This window comes from Syzygium oleosum, unplaced genomic scaffold (genome assembly GCF_021117445.2).
Source record: "Syzygium oleosum isolate NSW1041296 unplaced genomic scaffold, Sole_v2.1 Sole_v2.23, whole genome shotgun sequence".
Classification (NCBI taxonomy): Eukaryota; Viridiplantae; Streptophyta; class Magnoliopsida; order Myrtales; family Myrtaceae; genus Syzygium; species Syzygium oleosum.
The window spans coordinates 61,614-77,514 of record NW_026607507.1 but is presented as its reverse complement, the minus strand read 5'-3'; the positions used below and the strand labels follow the sequence as shown (position 1 = coordinate 77,514).

The following is a 15,901-nucleotide window of genomic DNA, read 5'->3' as shown; positions in this document are numbered from 1 at the left end:
CAATGTGTGAGCATTTTGTAGCCCGTAAATGATTTGCTATACCAGTAGATATGCGGCCTTACTGGTAAAGGAATTAGGATCAAGGGCCGGAGAGTTCCAAGTTTAGGGTTTTGAACACGAGCGAAAATGTGATGTACAATCTTCCTAGAGTGACTGTTTGTCTATTGTAAATGAGGGTCAAAAGTAAATCCTCCCCCCTCCTAAAGGAAAAAAAATGTCTAGTTCATGAAAAACCATATAAAAAGATTGGCATTCCTAGGAAATGACCCAAGATAACCAGAAGAAAAAAGACAGGGCAAATGCAGAAATGATCAGCACGATATAGGGTAATAAAGAAGAAGAAAAATCCCTCCAAGTCAATAATATATGCTAGAAATCCCGAAATGTACATCTCGTGCTTAATTTTCTTCAAATAAGACCGGTTATAAGGAGGCAACAGTTACTGTATCCTGAATGCATCAGACAATAAGTGAGAGTCATCCGCACCAGGAGGAGATGACGGGGGGACTGCTGAAGGGTGAATATTGCTCTCAATAATTTCTAATACTCTTCTTGCGATTGCTTAAGACTCTCTGTAGGTACCTATCTTTCTCGAGGAAACGTCTCCAGATTCAAGTTTCCTAGAAGAGTTGCTGCTCTCAATGGACACAGACTTGTCCTTCGAGAGAGTCGTCTGTGCTGATGCTATTACGGAGCTGAAAACACCAGATTCCCTCAATTCTTGCACGATAACCTGTAAAGTTGGAAAGGAAACGCTACAAGTGATTTTGTTCAATCTCATAAAAGTATCTCACTACCATAAACCTGCTTACTGTACAATTTCAAGATGCGCCCTTATTAGAACTTACCATAGGAGCATAAATGCGAGTCAAAATGCCTGTCCTGAGAAGTTTAAGATTCAGAGTCTTGTTTGTCCATACAACTTGTTCTCGATACCTGTAGAGAAGAAAGAAAGAAATGCACGCAAGACAACTTCAGAATTCAAATGCATCTCCATGATGACAAAAATTACTTCTCAGAACTGATCTAGGGAAATGTAAATGATTACACAAAGTACCATTCTCAAAATCCTGTCATACATGCAAGACCTTATGATGAATGACGACAGTCCCTACTCTCAGTTAAAGGAGTTCCAATATGTAAGTGCTGGCACAGAGATATGATAGTCTAAGTCCAAATGGATAGCAATAGTATTCTAATGCATGATGGTAGTCTAGCTCCAAATGCACAGCAATGTTATTCTCATAAATGATCATACCTCACATGAAGAACATAAAGTAAATGTTCTTTACCAAAAGTATATGTTCTTTTGGATAGCCATAATTTATCCAATGACTTGAGAAAGAGTAAATTTTTTCAACTTAGGTCAAAACAATTCCTTTACCACCAATTTTCATTCCTAATGCAAATGAAACCAAAAGCACCTCCCAGTTGAGGAGTGGGGATTTCCTTTCCTCGTCCCAATAAGGGGAACCCGTAAATTCTGACCATGGTACAAGATAATTAGTCCTGGAAGATAGAGTGATGACGAAGTGCATTTACCATTGAAGCATTTCCTCCTCTGTCACAGTTGATGCAATAATGAAAGCCTGCAAATATAGTAAAGTGTTAAAGATATGCATATTCACAACACGTAAACAAATCTCGCCATCATCAATTATGATTTTAGTTGCCAGTCAAATGGAAATTAAATTCTTAATATTTCCGAAAATTTTGGTCTCGTTGTTCGGAGCCGGCGATGAAAGCCCCCGGTGGGAACGAAAAGTTAACTGCGGGAACTTACTGCTCGGTCAAAGTCCAACATGAAGCATCTTTTCACGGCCTCTTTTGTAGGCTTGCAGCCACACCGATCACGCCTTGATGTCAAATCCGAAAACTTTGAATATGTGTAATGCAGAACAGCAGCCTCTTCCAATTTAATCTCACTGCAACAGATTGCACCCAATAATACTGCGCGTCAGCAGTACGAGATAAGATGACATCCAACTTCAAACAAAAGACACGGCCAACGATGCATGCGTTGCGTGAGAAGAGACCCCATAAGCACTCCACAAACAAAGGCGAAACGTTTGGAACACCTGACTACACAAGCATGTGCACATGGCTTCTCTATATCATCAGCCAAAAAGTGAAGTAAACATGGATACAACCACAGCCATACTTTGGGTTTTTCATGTAGTTGTGCCATCTGTGAGCACCATGGGGACGCAGATGATCTTGAATACGAGCTGCAGCCTTCCCATTTCCATAAGTCAGAAAGTAATTTGGATTACCTCGAGTTGCCTCTTTGTAAATGTCAAAGCATACATCTTTTGGTAGATGGTCACGGTTCTTTTTAAACATTGACACCTGCAAGAGACTAAAAATTAGATAAATGTTGAAATAAAGAGTAATTGGTGAAGACATAGACCGATATAGGGAACAGGGCTGAAAACTCAACAAAGGCGTTTGATGATGATCTAGAGTAGAATATATGTCTCTAAATTATCCAATGCACCATGAGCTGCTTTATATTTATTTAACCAAGTTGACAAATCTATCGGAAGGTGCCAAAGTAAATTGTGCCTTTCAACCTTGTCAAAATGATTGTCCTCCGAATTATGCTGACATTGAAAACTTTTGATCTTTCAGCCAATTACCTTATATTCATTACTACTAAACTCACCTGAAAGATAGAGACAAAATGATCGAAAACCTTACCTCACTAAAGGGCTCTTTAACATCATCTCTCTCCACACAGCTTTCCTAATATAAGATGACCGCGCATTAGTGGATAATCAGGATATCATGGGATAGACAGGGCATCCAATTTCCACATGTTAAAGACGTTTCACTCACATAATTTGAAAAAATGACCATATCAACATTTCCAGGCACATCAGCCAGCAGGTGTCTCACTGAATACTCACGAGTTCCTGCTGGATATATGAGCTCGTCAGTGTCTAGATGGATGATCCAATCCATCCCTGCATCCTAAAATTGAAAGAAGAAGTTAACTTGCTAAGAAAGATTCAAATGTCTTTCTAAACAATTTAAAAAGACATTTTGGACGATAGAATTAACCAAATACTCTGCATACCCTTGCCATGACAATAGCCATTTCCATATTTAGATTTTGCTTCACAAATAGCTCATAGTTGCATGGCTTGTAGAAGTAGATTGCCAACCAAGTCTCATTCCAGATACGGCTGAACATGACATAATATACGAAAATCAAAATAAATTCATCAAAATCGGAAGAGTCGAGCAAGATGCAAAAATGGTTGCTGGTTGGACATATAGGATTACTTCAGCTTTCCTTATTCTTTTCAACCGATCACATTGTGGAGAGTCAGCAAGATCGAAAATCTGGCATGATCGTCAAGATCCACATAGATGACCCTATTTAAGTCGGAAATGGCACTTAGCCAAAAAAAGGAAAAGAAATGGCAGTAGGAAATGGCTCAATCATTGTTGTAGTAGATTCGCATGGAATTGCATATGTCGATTGTACGCCTACACCTAATTACTTTTGTCAAGAATTTCCGCATCATGTCATGTCCAAGAATCGGTTGAAGTATCGTCAAATGTTCAAATGAGAAAGCATACGAGCACAATCATAAATAGATGACTTCCCTAAGATACGGATTATACAAACCTCTTTGCTTGCTGTTCCTCTAATTCTCTCGTCCTGTTTATGACCTTGACCCCCTGGAAATGAAATCCTCAGCAAACTATGAAACAATCAAGGATCAAAATCATTGCAGAACATGTTGGCCCCCGTCTATATAATTCAGAGAAAACGTACAAATTTCAACTCACCGGAATGGATTCCAAAACTTTGGACACTTCAGGCGAGGCAGCCTTTCCTTCCACGAAGAGGAAAAAAGTCGATACTCCAATAACCTTATGATAAAATATCCACGGCAGCGTCTGTTCTAGGCCGGCAGAAGTGCTTGCCGTAATGCATATCTGAAAAAACACACAATAGAACAGAAGGCTGTCATATGCAAATGAAACAACTAGTCTACCTAATGATACCTCACGAATCACATTATACGAGAGTTCTTCTCTTTTTTGGCAAGGGAAGAGGAATGAAATAAGTGATCAGCCTCAAAACTCGCCATTTCTAGTGAGCAAAACTCATTTTCAAGAGAACATTAGTTGAAATCACCCAGATCAACATACATCTCTGGCGGTGATTAATCTACTTGTTTCCAAATAATTCAACAAAAATCGAGATGCTGCTGCCGCTTGGTCGTGAACAGGTCGTGCAAATGCGAGAGGTAAATTCATTGGTCCGCATCTGAAACACGGCCGAGTACGCACAATCTGGACATTGAAATAGAAGGGAAAACCCAAAATAGCAACTCGAATCCAACCGTCACAGGAAAATCGTGCCTCACAAGTCGTAAGTCACAACGCTTTTCTCACGTTGCACAAGCATGAACCAGAAGGAGTACGAGTCCACACACGATTGTCAACCCATTCCTTCACATTTTGCCAATTGAGTTCATCCGATCAAATTTGACCGGAAATTGCTAACGTGGATGTTAGCCGTCCTTCGTGGCACGTGGCACAAATGACGCTGACGTGAATAATTTTTAATAATATTTTTTAGTTTTACGAATTTATTATTTTCTTTATTTTTTTTTGTTCAAAGGGTCAGCGGAGGCTTGGGCAAGGGCCATGAAGCCCTCGCCAGCCAGGGGCAAGACCCTCGGTAGATCTGGCAAGGCGAGGGGCGTGGTGGCCCTTGCCTTGGCCCTCACCAGCTATAGTGAGGGCGGGCGTGATGGTGCGACGCCCTTGTTGTGGCCCGCAAGGGGTCGTGACCACTCGTCGGTCTTAGTGAGGAGTTGCGACCCCTCACCTCGCTAGATTTAGCATGGCTCGCCGACCCTTTGAGCCAAAAAAGAAAAAAAAAAGAAAAGAGAAAGGAAAATTAAAACTTAAAAAATAATAAAAAATTAAAAAGTTCGAAAAAAATATTTAAAAATATTGAATTTTTTCCACGTCAATGCCGGTTGTGTAACGTAGGACGGCCGGCATCCACGTTAGCAAATTTCGTCTAAAATTAATCGAATGGACTTAGTTGGTGAAACTTGAAGTGTTTAAGACTCAATTGGCAAAATTAAAAAGGTTTAGGACTGAATTGACAAAAGTTGAATAAGTTTATGACTTTGTGGATAATTTTTCCCATTCCTTCATGCAGACTCACAACATGTCTCGTTAGCTTCGAACTCTTGTAACAAAACCACGAGGCGCTCAATCAAGAACGCACCACAACCGCCAGAGAACTAAACTCACCTGAGGCCGAATATCCGATCCAAGATCGAACTTCCAATCGCGGTAGTACGGGAACAATGCCGTCCGGCTCTGGCCAAGGACGTCAACGCAATCGGAGCCGGAGCCATCGCCGCGCGACGAGCGGAATGGCACGTTGGAGCCCCCGCCGTTGTCCATGCCAAGGAACTCGAGGCGATCGGGAGACCAGTGGTTGACGGGATCGTAGAGGCCGCCGCACCATTGGAGGAAGAAGGCAAAGCAGGCAAGAGCCAACGGGAGGACGGTGAGGAGGAGGAGGAGGAGAAGGCGCGAGGCGAAGGCCCGGTGAGACGACTGAGAGGAGTGGTGACCCGCCATTGCAGGAGGTTGGCGAGAGAGAGAGAGAGATGGACGACTGGTGCAATGACTGTATCATCTCTGTAGCATTATGTAGAGAGAGACATTGAACTTGCAGGAGGAAGATGAAAGGAATGTCACTCGGAGCCATTTTGTTTTGGTGTTAGCGGTGTTGTTAATTCCCTTCCTTTTCTTTTTCACTTTGAAATCCCAAAATCCATTTAAAAAAGGAAAGAAAAATAAAGAAATGCAATATGAGATTTCGCTATAAATGAAACTGGTCTACTAATAAGAAAGAGTGATCTAGATACACGTGAATAGATTTCAAGAATTTAGATATCAAAAAGCAAAAATAAATGTGATTGGAACATTGAAATTGACTTCACAAGAAACAAATGTAATTAATGTCGGCTACATTAATTGCTTTAGTAAAGATTTTATTCATCAAAGATGATGATTGTCCGTTCTAAAATTATTTTTCTTTATCTGTTAAAGCATCTAAATTGTGGAAACAGAGATAGGTCGATATTCATGGTAATCTTGAATTTGCTAGAAATAAGCTTAGATCATAGTTATGAGTTTTAAGGATTGCATCTTTAAGGACAGATAAGTAGATTCCCGTCCTGGATTCTAGTGTGTAACTAAAGAATGGTCAATTCCATGCATAGTTTCCATTTTCCAATCCATTATGAAAATTTAACACTTGTAATTATGAATTAATGGCTCAACAAAAGTGTATTTAAAATTAGAGGTGGGTATGGTTTGAGGTTCTACCCTGGAACCTAAGAACCAAACCGGTGGAAACCTGTAGGTTTTGGGTTCCGGGTTCAAAAAATTGATAAACTTATTTCGACGGGTAAGTTCCAGATTCTAAGTAGGTGGAACCTGGAACTGGAAACCTGGAACCTTAAACATTAAACAAGTTTTTTGTATTTTTTCTTGGTTTATGTATTTGAGTGATCTTGCAGTGTTTGATGGCGTTTGATGATGAGTGTATAATCTGGAACCACTAGTCTGAACTTTTATTTTATGAATTATTAATGTTTTATATTTTTTATGTATCTAAATATAAGTTGTGGTAAGTGAATCGTAACAATAAGTGGTAATTATTAAAGGTGATGATTCACTGCAATTGTTCAATTAATAATACAAATGGAACCTGGGTGAACTCTGAAACCAATTCTAGAACCCGTGATAGGATAGGTTTCAGGTTTCGAAGTATGTAGAGTAGGTTCCAGGTTCCAACAAATGATGAACTTGTTTCCAGCTCATCCCTATTTAAAATTATAACTCTTAAGTTAATGTCCTTTCAGTTTTCTGCTACGGTTTTCTTTATCCATTGACAGAAACTAATCACCTTAAGGGGATTCAGTAATCCATACCTCACATTATGTTTAATTTTGTTACAATCTGTTTAGTTTTTCCCACATGATGTTGGTCAAAGTCGAATGACTGTGGCGGCTAGCCAATGCAACTTTGGGCAAGAGATGAAGGAACTCTCGCGCCTTTCCTCGTTTTCGAGACTGCATCTCTTAAAGAAGATGGCCCAGGGACTTTCCCTAGTTGATGCCCAGCACAAAGTTAGGCAATAACCCATTTACTCTATCCAGTAATTACGTTTGTCAGAATTAATTTGTTATCGCTTTCTCAAAGTTATTATTGCCTATTAATTCCTTTACTTGTTACAACAAACAGTATTATTGTATTGGATCCAACATTGATCACATCACCTGAAATTGTGTTGTAAAATATGAACGTCTTGGTCCACTTATTAAGCACTAATTTGAGAAAGTTGAATCTGCTCACAGCATCGATTTCATGTGATTCCATGAAATCAAGATACTGCGAATCTCGATAAAAGAGCTAGAGTGACGCCCTTTGAATGGACAAATGATATTAATTTCACCAAAATTTTGAATATCCTAACTAGCGCAATTAACACATCTTTGTTACACCCTTATGTCGATTTTCCTCCGTTTGCATTGTTCTAAACAAAAACCTTTAAGGCATATTTAGGCTCCATTTATTTCGCGAAAAATGTAACATTTGTAAAAAAATATTTTTTTGGAAGTCATTTTCCAGGATAATAACAACATTTTCTGGTGTTAGGCTGGGATCTAAAAATGAACTGGAAAGTATTTTCTATCGTGTAATAAAGAAAATCTCATTTGGTTGAAAATTGCCGACATAAACAATTTTTGTAATTTTATAAAAAATTTCAAATTTTTTATTTCTTTTCTTTTTCTTTCTTCCTTTGCTAGTTGCCTGGTCTTGGAGATAGCCGGCGATAGGCCATAGGCAAGGGCTGACCTCGTCGGGATGTGGCGAGGCTCGCCCGAAGGCTGGCGTGGCTCAACCTCATCAAAACTGGCAAGCTCAAGCCTTGCCGGCCCGTGCCTGTGGTCGGTTGTTGAGGTCCGGCGACCGGTAGAAGAAGAAGAAAGAAGAAAAAGAAAAAAATATATTAAAAAAATTTTGGCCTCGATGGACAAGGCGCAAACGTCAAGGACCCAGGCTTGGCCTTGATATTATTGAGCCTGGCCTCAATGGATCGGAGCACGGCCTAGATGGACCCGGGCCATGGCACTGGATTCCCAACCCCGGCCTCGATGGACCATGACGGCAACTTGCCAATATTACGTTTCAGCTAAGGGCGCGCATGGTAATATTTCTGTTTCTTTATTTTTCTATTTTTCTGTTCCCAGAAACATGTTTGGAACAGAAATTCGTTTGGTAACGCAATTTCATTTTTCTATTTCTGGAACAAATTTCTATTCCAGAAATAGGTTTGGAACAGAAATCAGAAGTAAAAAAAATTTACTTTTTTATTTCTGGAACAGAAATAAGAAATAAAAACTTTTCTTATCGCTAGCCCTCGCTACTTGCCGGTTATCCCCTTGCCACTCGCTATTGCCGCCGGCCGCCTCCCATCACCGCTGGCCGCCTCCCGCCACCGCCGGTCGCCTCCCGCCACCGCTGGCCGCCTCTTGCCGTTGGCCGCCTACCGCCGGTGTCCTTCGCCGACCGCTCCTCCCACCGCCATCTTCCGCTGCTCGCGCGCCTAACACCGGCCGCAACCTCCCCACCGCCGCTCTCCCGTGTTCTTCGCTGCCACTCGCCGGCCGGGCTTAGCCACGGCCGCCGGTTACCTTCGCCTCGCTGGCTGCCACTGTTTGCCGGCCCACCGCTTGGCCGTCTCTTGCAGCCGACCACCGTCCTCCGCCGCCTGACGCCGGCTGCCACCGGCGGCCGTCCTCCGCCGTCGGCTGCCATGCTCCACCGCCTAGTGCCCGCCCACCCTCCGCCGTCGGCTGACCAAACCCTTAAATCGCTGCCTGCCCGCTGCTGGCCGCCGACCGCCGCCGCTCGCTGGCCGGCCGTCGTGCTCCACCGCCGGCCGCGGCGGCCTCCGGCCACTCCTCCGCGTAAGTCGACCGCGCGTTCTCCACCGCCCTCCGCCGCCGGCCGTCGTGCTCCACTGCCCTTCGCCGCCGGCCGCCATGCTCCACCACCCGGCACCGGCCGCCATCATCCACCGCCACCGGCGGGCCACCTCCCATTGCCGGCCACTGTCCTTCGCCACCCGCCGTCCTTCGCCAGTTGCCCGGAACGGAGAAATTTTGTGTCGTTATCAAATAAATTTATATTTCGGAAACAGAAATTTTGTATCGTTATCAAACACGCATTTTTGCTTAGAAATTCGTCCACGAAATAGAAATAGAAAAATATATTTCTGGCCATAAATTAATTTTTGGAACAGAAATATTACCATGCGTGCCCTAAAAGGACAAAGGTCAAATCTCAATGTTGAACATCTGCCTTAAACGAAAGTCCACCCACTAAAGGCACGTGGCGGAACATGATTAGGAACCATGACGCGTATGAATCCGACGTGGCTCTAAAGCGAGGTCGAGCTCGACCAAGAGAGAGATAGAGAGAGAGAGAGAGAGAGAGAGAGAGAGGAGGTCACTGAGAACCAAAGACTCTGTTTTTTTCCCTTCTTCTCTTCGGTGAGCGACTCACAAGATTCAGCCATGGCAGCTCGCAAGAGGGCTTCCGTCTCCTCCGACGAGACCCTCAGGGCCCCGCCCAAACCCGCGGACGCCGCGCCGGTCGATCCCCCAATCGCCCCGCCGAAGCTCGGCTTCATCCTCAAGCTCGCCGTCCTCTTCCTGGTCCCCTACCTCTACCTGATCGCGCGCCACTTCGACATCGATCGGGAGCTCAGGAGGTCGATCCTCATCAACGCCGGCCTCAGCCTCGCGGGGTTCTTCGCCACCGTGAGGCTGATCCCCGTCGCTTCCCGATACGTCCTGAGGCGCAACCTGTTCGGGTACGACATCAACAAGAAGGGAACGCCTCAGGGGACCGTGAAAGTGTGAGTAGTTTTTTTGCACGAATTCCGCGATTTTAGCTGCAAATTTTCGATCTTTGTCGAGGTTGGAAATGGAATCGGCTGGTTTTGTACTGCGTTTGGATGCTTGTATTAGAATTTCCCCACAGTCGCGTTGTGTATGTTACATTGAGCTGGATAGGAGTGGAATTCACTTTGCCTCATGAGACGAAGTCGCTCGTACTAATTTTAGGACCTGTTGCATTTGTGATGTGGTTATTTGTGGCTTTCAGTGACGTGATTTGCTTTTGCATTTTCATTTCATTTCCCAGATTATAGAATGAAGTATTGCGACATCTCTACAGCTCCAATGGCTTGAATTAGAAGCCGTAATTTGGAATTGGGACGCTACAGCTGCAAATGATGTGGTCTTGTCTCATTAGGCTGCAGATTTAACTTATATTCTAGACTATAGGTATTGGAATTTTGTGTTTTCTTGTGATATAGGCGAGTTGTTCATTGCTTATTTGGAATCGTTGGATTCAGATATTGTTCACCTGGCATGTGATTATGGAAGGCATAAACTCACGTTTCCATATGTAGTTGGATCAATCAGTAAATATGACGCCTTCCAATTTTTTGGCTCTTCTTTGGCTAATGTAGTGGTGACACTTGTTGATATGCAGGCCTGAGTCGCTGGGTATTGTTGTTGGGATCGTATACTTGGTCTTGGCAATTGTGTTCCAGTATTTCAATTTTACAGCAGATTCAAATGTAAGTTCTCTTGTTTGAATGGTTGACGAGCGCGATTATTAGTTGGCTGGCTCTTGTTGTTTCATGGAGTAGTTGACTTTTGATAATCAATTGCGCCTCAAAGAGAACTACTTTAGTTTCTTCCTAAATTCAAACTTTTGGCATGCTGCATTTTTCTTAACTATTACATATTTCTTTTTTGCTCCCTTTTTGAGCTCATAAATTTTGTTATACTGAAATTTGAGCTGCTAACGCAATTCTCTTACCTTATTCTTCATTATGTGTTGCCTCAGCTTCATGACATGAATCCTGCCATCTTCCTGAACACGACTTAAAATGCGTAGGGAATAGTTCCTTCATTTTTTTGTCTGGTCGTTTATTTTCTAAATGCTTGGTTGAGTCATGCCAATTTCCAACTGGTGCTTCCTTTCTCCATCTTAACTTCTCCCGTAAATAACTCTTGGTGTTATCAGATTACGTCTAAAGCATTGGTAACACTGGATTTATCAAGTTCTTCTCCACCATGTATTTTTCAGCTCTGAGCTCCTCCTCTGCTAATTGAAAATTAAAATTCTACTATTTACTTTGTGCAGTGGCTTGTTGAGTATAATGCAGCGTTGGCATCAATTTGCTTCATGGTTTTGCTTGGTTTTATGGATGATGTCCTTGATGTTCCCTGGAGAGTGTAAGTATCTGTCAATCCTCCATCATTATCAGATGATATGAGAATATACTTAAATATTAGGAGAAAACTCATGTTGGTATAAGAAGCTCAACCATTCATCACATGGTTTATGTGAACAAATTATGAGATGGAACTGACTCTATTCTGGATTTCCTTCTAATCTGCAAGAACAGGAAGTTAATCCTACCATCATTTGCTGCTCTTCCTTTGCTGATGGCCTATGCTGGACATACAACTATTGTCATACCAAAGCCTCTTATTCCATACGTTGGTATGGAGATATTGGACTTAGGTATGTATTAGAATCATAGTTCACAAGTCTCAAGGAGTGAATGCATTCAATGCATTTGCTTTCCATGTAATTCTCAATTTTTTTCCCACCCTCAAGGTGATCTATTTTCGGAAATTGTATACAGTTGGACACGATATTTAGAGTGGACATGCATGTTGATGTAGATAACTCTTATATCTGTTCTCCAAAAAGTCCCATTGGAGCATAAGTATACTGACCTACTGAGATAACATAGATTGAGCTAGCTATCTTTTTGTCACTGACCTAAGTAAAAAAGGAGAGGTCAAAACCTAATTTTAATTTATCCGTTGATTGCAAACTCATAATGGGTAGTGTAAGTAATGTTGGACATATGGAGAGGATTAAATATGAGCAATCACCAAGATGTTTGTTGTTGTCTTGACCGTCGAGTTGCTTTATCCTCTATGTCACAAATCTAATTATTATCTGGACAGGATGGATTTATAAGTTATACATGGGACTTTTGGCGGTGTTTTGCACAAACTCCATCAACATTCACGCTGGCTTAAATGGTCTTGAAGTGGGTCAAACAGTTGTCATTGCAGCTGCGGTAAGCATGACCTTATGAGTATTTAGCATCCCATTATATAAGAATCTGACACATTTAACCCATTTACAGATTCTGCTGCACAACATTATCCAAATTGGAGCATCGAAAGATCCCGAGTACATGCAGGCTCATGCCTTTTCTATTTATCTTGTTCAACCAATGTTAGCCACATCCTTGGCTTTACTTTCATACAATTGGTAATCAATGAATACTTATCCTTGGTATTTTGAATGTGTTATTAGTATATGTGGAGAACCAACACCTGATAAAGCTCATGTCTCTGCCCAAAATAGGTATCCATCTTCAGTTTTTGTTGGAGATACGTACACTTACTTTGCTGGGATGACAATGGCAGTGGTTGGGATTTTAGGACATTACAGGTAGGCCCTTTCTTGTGGCCTTCCACATCTTAAAGATGCACTTTAACTGTTTAAGGAGATATCAAGTGCAGGCATAGGCGAAAGTGCTTTTATCTTTTTTCAGTTACTTAATCTGTCTTACCTGCATATGCTGTTTTATGCAGCTGAAATACAAGCATTATTCTAGTTATTCTGCACCAGTTAGAAAACTATTATATAGTGCCTATACTTTGTTCCATAAATGATTTACAGCGAGTTATTCTTTGTAGATCGTATTCCAAACCGAATGAATTAAGCCGTGCGATTAGCTGTTTAGACTCTAGAGAAGTGAATTATTATGGGGCTCTGCTCATAAGTCCTGAAAAGACTTGATGGTTAATTACATGTCTTTTGACCAGACTGTTAGAAAATTGTCCCCTGATGGTGATATTCCCCTTTACGTATGCACAATTAGCTGTTAAATTATCAATGGAAAATGAGAGCTGCTGTTTTAAATACCGATACCATAAAAGTCATTAGTTACGTCGTCATCGTGTGGGTCCCAATTTTTACCTTAGGCGAAGCTTTTGCTCGGTCCCAAAATTGCAAGTTTTCACTTCTTTTTTTTCTGGTCATAGTTCTGCACTGTTGCATTTGCTATTGCAGCAGAATTATTGGCAATGCTTTGGAGCTAATTATTTTTCCATTTCTACTCAATCTGGTTCAGTGAAACACTGCTGATCTTCTTCCTCCCGCAAATTCTGAACTTTTTACTTTCACTTCCACAGGTTCTCTCTCTCTCTCTCTCTCAATTCTGTGTATTATCGGTGTCGTTTTTTTATCAAGTTTAGCTTCTTTTTCCAGCTAGCGGGATTTGTCAAATGTCCAAGGCATCGTCTACCTAGGTAGTATTATTTACCTCAAAATTTTAGGTTTCCACTATGGTAATAATGGTCTATGTAATTTGATGACCTGATGATTTTATGTTGACGAATTTCAGGTTTGATCCTCAGAGTGGACTACTGACTGGCACCAATGATGGGACACTAGTCAATTTCTTTCTAAGAGCATTCGGCCGGAAAACAGAAAAGTCACTTTGCATCCTTCTTCTTCTGTTCCAGGTTTTTTTCATCTTGCCTCTGATTCTTTACTAGATGAAAGAAACGGAATCATTTAGGACTCTTGGTCCTCTGACCCATAATAAGCAAGGACGATTTTCCATTTTAGCTGTTTATAGGTCCTGCGTATTAACGAGTTTGTCTAGTCTAAAAGGTGTTGTTCTGCTACATCTTGCCCTAGTGGGCATGTTAGTTGGTTCTTCGGATGACCATTGATCAGGGTCGCAGGCTGCTAGATGGTTTACCTTTTCCCTCTTTTAGAGACCAATAGTTATATCTGTTATAAGTTTTTCTTTTTGCCTTTTTGAGAGAAGCATCTATTATTGCCTCAAATGGACATCACCTATAATTGGAGTCGGCATGCATCATCTTATTTTGTATTTATCTGCTTAGCCATTCTTCAGGATAGTCACAAATAGATATATGTCAACTTCCGACAGGCCATGGCATGCTGCTTCTGTTTCTTGTTGAGGTGGGTACTTACTGGATGGTACAAGTAGAGTGGTGGGATAAGAGTTGTGCATTACTGGTTCTGCTCATGAATTTGTGGAGCTTCACCTCCAAATGGCGGCACATGCTGTATTGTTTGAACTTCAATCACACAGTAAATTTACCCCCTCAGGGCACGCAGATAATCAGGAGAGATGCCAGAGATTTATAGCTTCGATAGAGTTGAACTTGATTTTGACACGAGATGGTTAAAAAGTAGGCTCTCTGACCAGCATGTTTTGTATTAGCTTTGTTTAGTTGTTTAAAATGAGTGCAAAGTTGAAGAGTCTTTGCAATTCTTAAGCCGCTTGTAACCATGCTTTTACAGCTCACTTTTATAGTTGAAGATATTGATTAGTTCTCTTAAATTTCTTTCTCAAAGCAATGTCTGAGATATGTGATTGGACAAATGTAAGATTTCGGCGGGGTATTCCAGCAGAAACATATAGTATTTTGACGGAGAAACTGTCTTGTAATTAGCAAGGATAGATACTAAGATGGGTTCGTTCATTGTCCTCGGTCCAAATTTTACCAAAACAACCTATTATACTTATATAGTGAATCCCACGTATTATATGGATGAGCTCAAATGGCTTTTGCGTGTGTATGTGTGTCTATATATCCATATATAATGAGGAAAGTGGGTGGGGAATAGTATTTGGGTGATGTGGCTTAATCCATAAATTTTTTCTTGCTTCTTTTTTTTTTCCTCATTTTGGTTGAGCGTTGGTAGGTGAAATCTTTCCTTAATAGTTTTTGTCTTTTCTTTTGTTTTTGAAATTAGAAGTGGTGAGTGATTTTCCAAGATGATTTTTGTATGTCCAATCGGTAAACAATATTGGGAATTCAACTCTTGTTTTTGATATTTTGGCTAGTGAGTTCAAAATTAAAAGTTTGATGAACTATTCAATCTTTTGAAAGAAAAGGAATAACTCTGAGCATTGTGGTAAATCTACCTGATGAACAATTGGTTGACTTTATTTTCAAAATTTGATGTAAATTTTATATTAATCTTCATCTACGCCAATTATTAGTGAATCTATCTATTATAGAATAAATATGTGAACTTCCATAGACATTTTCATTGTAATCTAACGGAGTATTTGGAACCATCTTTGATAATTTGAACGACGGGAGCGCATTAAACTCCATTTGCTCTCTAACGATTGGATCCTCAAGGATCTCTAAAAGCAAAACAATTGATGAAGAAAAATTCAATCAATCATTTCTCTAATTCTTTCGAGTGTGAAATAATACAAGCAGTATAGATGTGCTCATGTGATCCAAACAATTCCATTTTCAATTGCTTTATATTGCTTGACTTTTAAATTATTTGATGCATTATATATTTCACGTGCATTTTATTTTTTCAATTCTTGCTACATTAAATCTACGTCGGTTTAACTTTTCACAACGGGCATCGATAAAACTCTTTTTAATGTTGCCATGCAAAGGGTATTTCATATTTCAATATGCAAAACCGGAGGAGCGCAAATAAATTTGGAATTTTTAACAACCTAAATTTCCTAATGAGTTCCCATGATCAATGCACTACAATATATGTGAAAGATGCAATTTTTTTTTTGTTCTATGGCTATAACGATTGGTATGGAAATGAGGAAACGGTACCTTATAAAATGTCTTCTGCTTGTTCCTAAGACATAATGCACTCCACATCATAACGTTCCTTGCATCACAGGATCAAAATATAGAAAGGG

The 15,901-nt window shown here is 40.8% G+C and overlaps 2 protein-coding genes across 2 annotated transcripts; one reads left to right on the top strand and one right to left on the bottom strand.

Moving 5' to 3' along the window:
- Window positions 1–428: 428 nt before the first annotated feature.
- Window positions 429–5,625, bottom strand: LOC130134745 (glycosyltransferase-like At2g41451). The gene is made up of 11 exons (XM_056302403.1): window positions 5,290–5,625; window positions 3,802–3,951; window positions 3,638–3,690; window positions 3,080–3,188; window positions 2,839–2,973; window positions 2,701–2,745; window positions 2,162–2,349; window positions 1,784–1,925; window positions 1,543–1,589; window positions 849–936; window positions 429–733 (listed from the first exon to the last, which is right to left on the bottom strand). The coding sequence occupies exons 1-11, from the start codon at window positions 5,623–5,625 to the stop codon at window positions 563–565; spliced, it is 1,464 nt and encodes a 487-aa protein (XP_056158378.1). The 3' UTR covers window positions 429–562.
- A 3,924-nt stretch (window positions 5,626–9,549) lies between these two features.
- On the top strand, window positions 9,550–14,551 carry LOC130134795 (uncharacterized). The gene is made up of 11 exons (XM_056302486.1): window positions 9,550–9,982; window positions 10,624–10,711; window positions 11,284–11,375; window positions 11,549–11,667; window positions 12,123–12,238; window positions 12,308–12,435; window positions 12,532–12,618; window positions 13,304–13,364; window positions 13,441–13,481; window positions 13,577–13,697; window positions 14,135–14,551. Exons 1-11 carry the CDS (start codon window positions 9,639–9,641, stop codon window positions 14,192–14,194), a joined length of 1,257 nt encoding a protein of 418 aa, XP_056158461.1. The 5' UTR covers window positions 9,550–9,638; the 3' UTR covers window positions 14,195–14,551.
- Window positions 14,552–15,901: the final 1,350 nt, after the last annotated feature.

Bases quoted from the DNA above. Each gene is read 5' to 3' on its own strand.
- LOC130134745 (XM_056302403.1), bottom strand. From the start codon at position 5,625: ATGGCGGGTCACCACTCCTCTCAGTCGTCTCACCGGGCCTTCGCCTCG. The intron at 3,691-3,801 runs GTGAGTTGAAAT...TTTCATTTCCAG, and splicing joins AAGTTTTGGAATCCATTCCG to GGGGTCAAGGTCATAAACAG. The intron at 1,590-1,783 runs GTAAGTTCCCGC...CTATATTTGCAG, and splicing joins TGTTGGACTTTGACCGAGCA to GCTTTCATTATTGCATCAAC.
- LOC130134795 (XM_056302486.1), top strand. From the start codon at position 9,639: ATGGCAGCTCGCAAGAGGGCTTCCGTCTCCTCCGACGAGACCCTCAGG. The intron at 11,376-11,548 runs GTAAGTATCTGT...CTGCAAGAACAG, and splicing joins CTTGATGTTCCCTGGAGAGT to GAAGTTAATCCTACCATCAT. The intron at 13,365-13,440 runs GTTCTCTCTCTC...TTCTTTTTCCAG, and splicing joins TTTTACTTTCACTTCCACAG to CTAGCGGGATTTGTCAAATG.